General features: G+C 48.1%; 1 protein-coding gene across 5 annotated transcripts in view; it reads right to left on the bottom strand.

The window, feature by feature from the left end:
- The window catches only part of FOXN3 (forkhead box N3), a 397,011-nt gene that overhangs the window by 27,106 nt on the left and 357,313 nt on the right, over nt 1-12,592 (bottom strand). Inside the window, exon 6 of one of the 5 annotated variants that reach the window (XM_059373549.1) lies at nt 3,744-3,809. The exons of 3 other annotated variants lie outside the window; for them this stretch is intronic. In XM_059373549.1, coding sequence (XP_059229532.1) covers nt 3,744-3,809 — 66 coding nt within the window. The remainder of the gene's footprint in view (nt 1-3,743; nt 3,810-12,592) is intronic. One more of the 5 variants, XM_059373550.1, reaches the window with a different exon arrangement.

Raw genomic sequence — 12,592 nt, 5'->3', positions numbered from 1 at the left:
GGGCAGCCCTGGCTAACGCTACCAGAGGCCATAAGTTGAGCAGCAAGTGATACCGATAATCCTTCCCCTTCCCGAAGTCGGTCTTTCCACCTGCTTACTTGGAAGGATGCTGGGAAGGGGGCTGAAATGGGGGAGCCTACGTGCTGGTCGCCTTTCTTCTCCAGGGCCTGGCGTGTTGGATACATACCCTACTTCGAGGCAGGGAGCGGAACGCCGCCTCCATCCCTCCCCTCTGCTGCCCGTTTGTTGTTCTGTTTATGATCCAGAGTTCCTCTCTGGGAACATTCCAACTAGGGCTTATATAAGCCTTTGAAGATGAGTAATGGTGATCTGACTTCGTAACAATCCCTCCATGGGGGTTAAAGATGACTCCCAGGGCTTGTCAAAAGGGAACTGCAAAGCAGGTACTGCTGTGGACTCTAAAAGCTGGAATTCGTCTCTTTCAGCCACTTTTATCAGTGGTTTCAGGGGCGGGGGTAAGTGGACAGATCTGATGAGAAGCATAATCTTAAAATTCAGAACTAACGGGGCAGCAATGCCCTATGCTGAATTTTCTGGAAGTAGTGTTCTAGAGTGCATGCAAGACAGAATGGCACACCTCAAAGATAAAGGGGCTTGGCTGATTGGAATTCTCCCCAGCTTCTTGAGAAGCCTCCTTTGTATGACCTACTCAGCTCAGACTGGATGGTAGCTGGTCTGCCAGCCCCGAGCTAGCTTTGCAGAGCCTGGGCCCTGGGACGATGAGAGGGACCCATCCAAGCGGTTGCCATCTGGTGACCTTAAGTGGAGTGGCTACGGAGGTCGATGGCAAAGGAAGAGCCTTTCAAGCCACCCGGGGCACCCTCTTCTGGCTGGAAGTGACGGTGGCAGACAGACCAGGCTAGAGGCCTCTGTTCAACCAGGGCATCGCACAGCCCAGGAGGGGAAAACAAGGGGCTATAAATAGCAGCACACGAGGAGGCTCTGTAAGCAGGGCTCGGCCACAGCCCAGGCCGGGAGCTGAACACAGCGTGCTCCGTGCAGATGCCAGTCCGTGCTCACCACGTGTGGGCAGAGGGGCTGCAGGAGCCCGGCTGCCATGCACATGTCCCCACCGGGTCTCGCGCACACAAACACCACCAGGCGGGCTGCCCATCCTCCAGCACGGTGGCTGGGGGCGGGAGGGTGCTGCCTTGGAAACTTTTTGGTGAGGAATCACCTCCCACTTATTCCAGGCCTCGGGCATGCTGGCAAGGCTGGGGGGACGGTGCAGCACAAGGCATTCACCGAATCTCAGGAAAAGCAACGTGACACAAGTAAAATGAAAACAAGGGGAGGGAGGGGAAGAGCAAAGCCACGACATGCTAAGAGAAGACCGAGGTCCCAGGACAGAAATACACACCTTGGGCCGGTTTACCAGGAGGCTGACCAGCGGCTGTCTGGCTTCCCAAGTGCACCCAAGTGCACACAGCGGACACTCACTGCCAGCTCACTTCCCTCCCTCCAGTCCTACTCGCATCTTCAGGGGCCGGATTCTGGCCTGTTGACCAGCGTCTAGCTGGACCACTAGGGGATTTTACTAGAGACTGCGGCCAGATGGAAAGGTGAATACACAGACAGTCTTCTACCCTCTCCCCTACCTTCCCATCGATTTCCTGGCAGCTCCTGCCAGTGGGCTCTCCTTCCACGACTCCTGGGGGCCTCCTGGGTCCTTCCTTTCTGGAAGGACCCTGGAGCCCCCTTCTTGGCGTGGGGCTTTCATGATGGCGGAGGCTGGACTTCTCACAGTGGTGAAGACCAACATGGGAAAAGAGCCTTCCTTAAAAGGGACCCTACAGCTTCGACACATAAACACTGAGCATTCAAAGCTCAACTTCAATATTTTCACGTAAGACAGACTATGGATACCTTGAAAAAATAATTATTTAGAGTTTGAGTGTTCTAGTAAGGGAGTGGGGAGGAGTTCATTCAGCCATGAGAGCATTATACAAACCATTAATTTGTCAACTAATCAAAATCAGTCCTGTTCTTCTTCTACCTAGGCTCAAGAATTCAGTAACAATGGGCTTTCATGGACGCTCTGTCCAATCCCCCTCCCTCTTTCCCTCTTAACTCCATTATTCTGGCTCATCAAAAGCATCTCTCGAAGCCCGTGATCACTGTGCACTGTGGCCGGGACCTAAGGAAGATGCTGCAGAACTTGCACAGCTCGGACAAGAAAAGTGTATTTTCCTCATGACAAGTTATGCAACCTGGTTTTGGAAACCCTTTCAGACAGTAACTTGGTTACAATCTGGTCTGTACACTTCCTGCCATGTCCTCTGAGAACGGAGTTTTTTGTTTTGTTTTGTTTTTCAATTTCTCTGTCACGTCAAACATCACTGAAAAACCACATCACAGGGGAACCGCTAGTTACTGGACTGTACTAGTTCTACCAGGGCTTGGCAGTGGTGCCTGCTTTTCGGCGGGGTGGGCCGCCTGACCCTTCCGTTGCCGGCGATCCGAGTTTAGCAAAGAAACAATGGGAACTGTGCACCTTTCAGAGCACGTAACAAGAGGGACAAGTCTCTCCCGAGAATGCGTGGCCGCATCCCTCGGGTCTTTTAAAAGAAGGAAAGAGAAAGGATAGAGCCAAATTCCCTCAAGCTCTGGGGAAGGCTGTGGCCCAGGGAGCGCTATGAAGGATGTTCTGGAATTCCACATCAGTCCCCTACTCAAAGAAGCCCCCAAGAATGGATGTTCTCTGATGTAGGGGGGATTCCCTGACTTAGGAGGCCAGGCACCCTTCAGGGAGTCAGAGGGTCCAACCAGCTTGAGGCCCAGGCCCCTGGAGGGTGCTGTGGTGGGGGTCTGCTATGTCCTGTTACCAACTCCGACCTGTGTGTTCTGTCAGCGGGAGTCTGCAATGCAGCAAAGTCCTGAGCAGACCCTGGCAAGTGAGCTGGCCATCTGCTCAGCGGGCTTCCAGCTGGGGGGAAAGTGCGGGCAGAGGGACCAGATTCCCGTCAGCAGGAGGAGGAGACAATCCTCTCCATTGAAAGTCATCACTTGGGAAGAAGACCTTTCTAAAACCGCACTACTCTAGGCTCTAGAGGTGGGAAAAAACAGGAGGCGGTGGACAGGAGAGAAGTTCAAGGGAGGAAAAGAACGGTCTGAAGCTGGACATTGCTCCACGGCCGACAGAAGGTGAAGACAGGAGGCCTACCCCTCTCCACGACAGCCTGGAGGGCTGGTGGGCTTGACACAGGGGGGCACCCACGGTCCATTTCAAGGCCACCCCGAGTTCCTGCAAACCCACCTTGCCACCTCTCTTCTCTAGCTGTAAAAATGGTAGCCTGCTATCAATGAGGTCCCCGAAGGGAAAGACATTTCTAGAAATACACACTGCTCGGTTCCCTGTTATGCTGGCCCCACACAGCCTTGTCTAGCAGAACCTACCAAATCACGGGAACTACTCCCACAGGAGAACGGAAGTTCTCTCTACTGGGACTCATTACTGGGTCCACTTCCCTTCCCCCAAGCCTCAATCCCTGAGATTATATAAAAACTCTGTCATCTCAGAAACACACCGATACACTCGTTCACATGTACGCACGGCAGCAGGCTCGCACGCACATGCGTGTGTGATCGTGCACTGCGGTAGTTTTGGAGTGATTCTACAAGGAGTTCTGCTTGAGTATTAGTTCTCCCTATGGCCTGGGATATAGAGGAGAAGGTTAAGTTCACAAACTATGGCGCTGTAGGCTATAGAAATATCTACTCACAACCTGCTTGTATCTCAGGGGGAGTATTCAAAAGCATCATGGCACTGGCAGCATCAATGTCAGGATCTGGAAAAATCAACCAATAAATAACATTATTTACAACGGGGCCGGTGTGTGCACGTGTTCTTCCCCCTGCAAGCTACTGTTCATGAAAGCAACAGAGGAAAAAAAAATCCAGGAACTAGATGAGCTATCCCCAAGGTGACTTTCTTGCCATGTGGATTTGAGAGGAAGAAAGGGATTCTAGAATGAGATTTAAAGGGAAGGTTGGTAAGTTTATCAGACAAAGCATGGTCCCCCCTCATTTTGCTGATTTCATAATTGATAGGCTGCTGACCTGTGCACCCCCGAGGCTTGCTCCCCTGGCACAGGGGAGGAAGGGAGTATGGGTGACAACAGGTTGAGCTCGAGGAATCTTTGGAGGAACTGGGGAAGCTCACAGCACCAAGAAGAGAAAGCCCTAAATATACCTGCATCTAGAAAGCTACACCTAAGGGGCATTTCCGTCTGTCAGCAGAATGCAAATTGTGTTTTCCGAGACTGTGTGTGTGCATACAGTGGTGGTGTTGGTGGTGGAGGCATTTAAACAACAACAACAACAACAACAACAACAAAGACAGGAAATAAAAACTGCACTTCTTAAAATATAAAGAAAAAAAATTAAAGTTATGATGTCGAGGGCATAATGTTGGCTTCCACATCTATTATTGCTTTTAATACGGGACAAAAAAAAACCCTCCTCACTCCGCTGCTCTAATTCTTAATAGGTTTCTGAATCCTTCCTGATCCCTCAGTTGACAGATGGCAGGTTATATAGAGACAGAGAAAAATATTATCCTTTTATAACTAAATTCATTTTCCTCTGAGAAACAGCGGCGCCGCTGCTATGGAAATGAAAGTTGCCATGGCAACAGTAAACAACCCCCAAGAATGGTCACTGAATAGGCTGAAAAGAACATCTGCCCCAGCGCAGCGTCCCAGCTGCCCTGGGGCGAGACTCGCTCATGGTGCGGTGCTGCGGCGTGGCCGCGCCCCGCCTGTGCCCTGTCCAAATAAATGAAGTGTGCAATTGAAGTCGACATCAAAAATGCCTGCCTCTGCAGATTACTACCTCGGTGTCCGCTAAACCCAGTGACTAATGATGGGGGGCCAGGGGGGCTCTCACTTGTCAGTTCTTGTACAAATTACATACCAAAAAATTCAATTTACTACTAATGGCTCCGCGGCACTTTATTTGGGGTATTATGCTAGGAAATGACTTTTTTACTGTTTAAAAAAGTGCATTTTTCATACTCTATATGTGCAGTTTAATTCCGAGGGAGTAATGTGATGCAGCATAAAGTCCCACAAGCGATTAATAACGAGGACGATGCTGGTTCTAGAAGACAATGTCTCCAAAAAAGGTGATGGCTGGGTGGGGGGGGGGGTACGGAGGAAAGGAACTTTACTCTGCAGGCCTTTTTTGATTTTGCCTGCAGGAGGCCCGTTACTTACACTCAATAATGGAGTGAAGGTTTATTTTAATAGTATGGTGTATGAGAAACAGGTAAATTAACTTATTTGGCAACTCCCGGGGTGAAACTCCTAAAACAGTCATCACTCCCCACTGATATTAAGATATATATATATATATAGTTATATATAACTATGTACATATATTTTAGTTGAACTGCAAGACTTAAGGTCCCAATCACGGCTCCTAGGGTTCTTGCTGTCCCTCTGCCCTCGCCTCCCCACAGGGCCTGTTGCCAAGAGGCAAGGCTCATAGCTTCTGTAAGACACTGCTGAGGCCTTTTCCCACCCCTCATTTTGGAAAGGGCCCCTTCCTCTCTCAGGGCTGAGAAAACACACACCTGTTTCTCAGCAGAGCAAAGGTTCCTTACTATTCGACAATACAAATGTTGCCAGCAACCAGGGTTGGCCAGGCTGCATGGCCCCTGCCTCCCCAGGTAACTCTTTCTTTTTCTTTTTTCTTTTTTTTTTAAAGATTTTATTATTTGACAGAGAGAGATCACAAGTAGGCAGAGAGGCAGGCAGAGAGAGAAAGAGAGGAGGAAGCAGGCTCCCTGCCAAGCAGAGAGCCCGATGCAGAATTTGATCCCAGAACCCTGAGATCATGACCTGAGTTGAAGGCAGAGGCTTAAGCCACTGAGCCACCAGGCGCCCCTCCCTAGGTAACTTTTACCCAGACTTTTCCTCAACAACCAGGAGGTTCGAGGGGGACAGAACAAGAAGAAATACAGGTTAAAAAAAAAAAATTCAGTAGACTTTTCCTATTTGTTTCCCCAGAAAAATTAAAGAAAGTTGTTCTTGATTCTTCAAAGACACATGGGACCACAGGAGGAAGGTGCAAAGGGCCACAGATAGACATAAGGAAAGAAACAAGAAGAAAGAGAAAGAGAACCTTTGAAGGAAGAGAGTACCATCAACACCCACATGAATTTCGCAGAACCTAAGGGGCAAGGTGGAAAGTGCTTCAGACCCACAAAACATCACCACGACCACCAATCCCATCCCAGCTGAGCCAAATCGACACATCAACCAACTGAAAATAGGACATTTTAGGACAAGTCCCCCAATCCTTCCTTCCACCCAAGAGCTGTGCATGCCCGAGGCCTCCACAGACAAAGATTCCCCTGGCACCTTGGCCCTCCCGCTCGCCTCTAGGCATTCACAGAAGGCGCCACACCCAGTCTTGCTGAGATCTCGTTCATGATCAATCCCTATGGCCTCACTCTTCATTCTGAATGGACCAGTTCCTATGCCGTATAAGCCCAGACATGCAGCCCTGCGGGCAGAATGGGGGAGAGTAGGCATGGGACGCCCTCCTCTTGACGTCTTGCCTTTGGAATTAGCAAACACGCAAAGCACAATGGTCTGAGAAAATGTCCTTCCATGTTCATCATGTGCACACTGGCATCATGGGGGCAGGGGGCTACCCAGTCCCCAGGGAGACACAGGGAGTGCCCTCCCGGGTGTACAGTTTGATGAATTTTATACCAGGGTAACCATCACCAGAAGGAAGACAGAGGGCACAACCAAGATACAGACTTCATCACACCAAAGTTTCCTTGTGCCCCGTGTCTACCCACCCTTGCCCCGGGCTACTCCTGGTTGGCTTTCTCTCCTTCCCGATGGGGCGCCGGCAGCTCACTCCTTACTCCATCACTGAGCAGTATTCTGCTATGTGGGCAGAACTATGCTTTGGTTACCAGTGCACCTAGAGAAGGACATATTGGCCGTTTCCAGCTCGGGATCTTACAGAAGCCCCCATGAGCTTCTGCATTTGTCTTTGGTGAACATGCATCCGCTTCCCTCGGGGAACTGCTGGGAAGAGCATGTTTAACTTCACAGGGGACTGAAAACCTCTCTTCCAAGGAGGCTGGACCATGAATGAGATTCCAGTTATGTGAAAATATGTGAAACTGTCAAGCTTTCACATTTTCTCCCCATCCTCATAGCGGTGTAGTGGTCATTCACTGTGGTTCTGATCTTTATTTCCTTAATGACAAATGAGGTTGAGCATCTCTTGATGTGCATAATGACCACTGGGGCATCTTCTTTGATGAATATTCTGTTCAAGTTTGTGCCCCCGCTTATTTGGGTTGCTTAACCCAACTGTAAAGTTGTAAAGTTCCTTAAACATTCTGGATAGAGTCCTTTGTTACATATATTTTTTCCTCAGTCCATGGCTTCCCTATCCAGTTTCTTAATAGTGTCTTTTAAGAGGCAGAATTTATGAACTTTTTTTTACAACTCAATGTTTTGTTTGCTCCAACTAAGAACTCTTTGCCTACCCCAACGTTGCAAAGATTTCCCTCCTGAGCAGCTTCTTTTTGAGTCTCACACATCAGTGTAACATTATCTGGGCTCGTACTCAGATTTACAGGGTAATGAACATGGACATCGTCAACCAGAACTCTCTTCATCCGCAGACCGAGAACAGTACAGATCAACACCAGAAAGACCCGCTTGGGCTCCAGGTGGTTTGGGGGAACACCAGGTAGCCTGAGAGACGATATGGTCCACCATGTTTCTATGGAAAAAGGTCTCTTGGACCTGCGGCTAGACATCTCCATGCCCTGACGTTCGTCACACCCCGACATCCTGTGTGTGCCTCAGAGCTCACACCCTGCCATCCCTCCTCCCCAAAGAGATGCCACGATGCTCAATCATCTACCTACTGTTTCTCAGTTTTCTTCCCATTTTAAGAAAATATGAAGGTAGTATGTTAAGAAAAAATAAACACAATGTGGATATAATGTGAGAAATAAATGTCTTCCCTGTAGACCCATTCCCAGATACAGACACTTGAGTGAGCTCACTGATGGGAGGCATTTATACTCATGCACATAGACTGACTCTTTAAAAAGAGGTTTATACGGGAAATACTTTTCTGCCATTTTTTTCCTTCAAGTTTTTACTAGGTAACAGATCTTGGCCACCTTTCATATTCATGTAGGTTATCTGAAGTTCTTCTGTGGTGATTTTTTTCATGCATAAAAACAAGCCACACTGTTTGGGCTGACATTTTCTTTACTTTAGGCTGCAGATTACTGGGAGGGGCAAACACAAAACACCCGGAACCAGTGCCCAGCACACTGCCTCTGCCAACAAATCCTGAGCCCCTGAAGACTCGGCCTCAGCAAAGCAACCTCCTCTCCTTCCCTGAGTCCCCATTCCTCAGAGGATGTGGCATGGCCCATACCCTCCCTTCTCTCCCTGCTCACAGCTCTTACTTCCTCAACGTCTCTCTGGCCCACTTGCTACCTTGGGTGACGTGGTACTTTTGTGAGCCCACAATGGGTTTCCCTGGAAGATTCCATTCTCTGTGGTCAAGAGAGACCAGAGGTGGCTCACTTCTTTAGACAAGAGAAGCTTTCTGATGGAAGCTTTGGAATAGGATGCTTTTGATCAAGGATGCTGGCTGGTCTTGAGTTTTTTGACTGGAGAGATTGGGGGTGATGAGGCAACTGGTCTGGGGCTAGGGGATGCTTCTGCTCTGAGGGCACGGCTGATTCTGAAGGATAAAAGGTCCTGAACCCGATGCAGGGGAAGGTGAGCAGTGGGATAACTGAATGGGATTCTCCCGGGGCTAAAAAGAGAGGTTTTCTTCCCCCCAAATGGTTCAATCCAGCTTATGAGCAGAAGAGGAAGATATTTTGGTCAGGAATACTTTCTAGGAATGAAGATCCACTCGGCAGGAAAAGCCTTCACGTGTTGCCTCTCTGGGGGACGGGGGTGAGGGGTACAGGAGCATTAAAGAAGCATTACCCTGTTTATTTTTGGAGAGGAGAGTCTTCCCAAAGTATGTAATTCAGCATCCTCATACAGAAACCCCAAGTCATTTACCACTGCTTAATTCAGTAGAACATCAAGTGTGCCATCATGGACGCCTAGTAAAGTTATGACCATCCTTAAAATGGAGCCTATCTCAAACCGGGATTTAAAAAATGTCTTCTTCTGCGCATGCTTCGGTTAACAAATGTTACTTCTCCTCTGGACCAGCTCCCAGCATCCCATTTCAATTTTCCTCTTTAATGTGGTTGTCTTATCACACTGCCTCCTCTCTGCAGTACGAGACTGAAAAAACGGCCACACATCTCAAAAAGGCTTTCAAATCCTCTTCTCATGAAGGTACATACACAATTACATTACGCTCCAGCGAGATAATAAGTAGCAAAGTTTCTAGAACCAATGGCTCAGCTTTTTAGATGAAAAAAATACAGATTGCACTTCATTTCGCCAAAATGTAGAGATGGGTTTCTTTGGGGCATGGAGATGAGGCCGGGGTGAGGTGGGAAGCGGCCTTTCGTCTGTGGGTGTGATGGGAAAAGAACTGGTCAAGGCACGAGGATCCTTGGGAGTCAAGAATCTTGGGTACCTGTGGCTAATTAACGTGTGACTTCAATTTTGCTGGGATGGAATTCATTTCTCTTAAAATGGTGGGGGGTGGCTGCAGACTTGGCAGGGGACAGATTGATTTTTTTTTTTTAAACTGCATTCCACATACTTCCTCACTTTGTCTCGAAAGTCCTCCAACTTCCTCTTCCCTTTCCAGCTAGTGGCTGCCAGAACTATGGGACTCCATGGGGCGCCTACCAAATGGTGTTATTTGTTCCAACATCTTTGTAGAGAACGAACACTCTTACTAAAGCTAGTAGAGTACCCTACCGTTTCTGGACAGCCATGACCTGTCATTCTGGGCATCTGCGGGGTCTGCTTTGAGCACCCATCCAGCTGACATCTTGTGCAACTTGTGATTCCTACAGTGGCTGCTGTCTGCACTCATTCTCCTTCCTCTGGGGGGGTCATAGGAGACAAACCAGAACACAAGGGACAGCTGGAAGCCCTTGGTTCAATCCTCATGGCCCTAGACTGCTACAAAGTGTGAGTACCATCCTTTGCATCGCTGAGCTGACCGATCTAACAAAATGGTAACAAATTCCCATATGGGAAGCCTGCGAATTATAAGCAATGATTCTCTTAGCAATGGTTTAATGGTGCACAGATCCCATGTGTTTATTTCTGTCTACTCCCCATCACACCTGAAACGTTTTATAGGAAGGTGAAAAATCTTTATATAACTGAGTAAAAAGGATTCAAGAAGCATAAAGAAACCATCAAACAACAGATGACACACACATGGACAGAAATTATGAGGCAGGACCCCATACTCATTCAGTCAAGTGCACACATCAAAGTGCACATATTCTCTCAAATTCTCCACCAGAACGTGAGCCCTGAGGCAGGGCTCACCCTCTGCGGCCCCTGTTCCCAGCACCTGCAGCAGCGCCTGGAACACAGATCAACAGCTGCTGAACAGACCAAAGCATGGCTTACCCAACAGCTGTCTGAGGCTGAGGATGATGATTCCAGGGCATAAGCCTCTCTCTTTCTCTCTCTCTTTTTTAAAAGAAAGTTAACACTTTTGTAAAAATCTGTTTATTTTTAAGTGAGCTTTAGGCCCAATGTGGGGCTTGAACTCCTGACCCTGACTGAGATCCAGAGTCACATGTTCTACCAACTGAGCCAGCCAGGTGCCCCAGGGCATAAACCTCAGGATATGCAGTGGAATCCCCTGGAAACTCCAGAAAACCAATGTCAGGCCCCAACCCAGACAACACTGAGCTTTGCAAAAATTCACCAGAGGAGGCTGCTGTGTAGGAAAGGTGAAGAAGCACCCTGTACTAAGCTTATGTGTACATGTGCTATGGTCAAAAAAAGCAGGTTTTTTTCAATCAAATGATTGCAAATAGTATACATCTAATATAAATTGATATGAAATTTACTTTGTTGCTGCTGTCTTTTTAACCTTTTCCTTTTTGTAAAGTCCCTAGGCCTGGGTTATGAGAAAGGATATCTATGTTTGTGGCTTTGAAACCACTGAAGTAGGGAGTGGCACTCTGGCCACTGCAGCAATCAATCAAGACATCTCTTACGGCAGCCTCTGATCTCACAGGGGAGTGCTGTCAGATGTACTGAGATCATTTACCGCGAATATTTCTTTCACTTCCCTGTTGGCTGAAGGTTCTTAAGATGCGGTATTCACTATGGGGAGGAGATGCAAACATCTGAGGGATTCGCACAGCCAGATTGGGCGGGGGGAGAGGAGAGGGAGCTGTCACCACAAAGTCCAGTGGGCAATCTTCACAATGGATGGGAGTTTAGGGAATAAAAACCTTAAGCAAAGGTTGACTCCAAGTGGTGATTTAAAAATCATCTTTATGATGGAACTTTGAGCTAGAGAACACCAAGTGTCTCTTCTCCAAAACACAGAGTCCAAGAAAACCCCGAACTCTTGCTACTCTGAAGAAATGAGGCAAGTTGAAATTCCTAAGCAAGCTGAACCTAAGAGTTGTTTTTGCAACAAAAGAGAATCTAAATTAAGCTGAAAGGGTAGGGGATGAATGATCAGCAAATGCATTTTAAGCATTATTAGGCTCCCATTCACACATTTTCTGATTTTTTTTTCTCAGCTTAAAAGCAGTGTCTGGTGAACTCAGCTCTGAGAGGCAATCACCATCCCCTCTGCAAACTAGGAGCACATTTATCCCTTTCGAACTTGTGTAAATTGCCCATTTATTGCCCCAAATTCCATTTCATCATGCACAAGCGGATTTGAGGAAAAAGTTCTGGATGAAAGGTACAGAGCTCAGGGTGCACCCTGGGCTGGGAGATAGGTGACTCCCTGAGTCAGTCGCTGTCACTGGGTCACGGTCACTCCTGCTTCTCTGCTTGAAAAGTTAAAAAAAAAAAAAAAAAAAGGCAGCTCACAGACACACCCCCCAGCAGAAGCTTCCAGCTTGTTTTCTCCAGGCAACGACAAACGCTTTACCTGGGTATCTGCTGGGTCTCCTCATTCAAATGTCCCCCTTGCTTTCGCACTTCTGAGAGGTCTGCGTCTCATTTTCTGTCTTTCCAAATCTGTGCTTCCAAGCCCTTTTCTGGGGGCACGGGAGGGCTCACTCCGTCTCTCTGGCACTGCCACTCCCATACCTCTTTTACCCAATCTCTGAACTTCCCTACTGATACATGTTTACCTCTTTAATGTCCCTGACCAGTTGTGGAAGTTTTACTAGCCCCTACCTGGGAGCAAACAGAGGAGCCACATGGACGCAGGGTGACAGTACAAAGGTCTAAAATTCTAGAACCTGGAGATCAGGGTAAAGGTGACAGGAGAGCCAGAACAGGGTATGACCTCTGTCCTAGGAGTCGTAACCATTTTGTAGGAGGCAAGGAGGGAGTTCTGGTTTGGTTCTGTTTGGCTCATTCATCTGTGCTGCAGCTGTTTGTCTGTAATGGGGTAAAAACATTTTTTTTTAACTTCTTGCAGGTGAATGAGAAAC

Source organism: Mustela nigripes, chromosome 13, assembly GCF_022355385.1.
Source record: "Mustela nigripes isolate SB6536 chromosome 13, MUSNIG.SB6536, whole genome shotgun sequence".
Taxonomy (NCBI): Eukaryota; Metazoa; Chordata; class Mammalia; order Carnivora; family Mustelidae; genus Mustela; species Mustela nigripes.
Note: the sequence above shows the minus strand (reverse complement) of the source record. Positions and strands in the feature narration are given on the sequence as shown.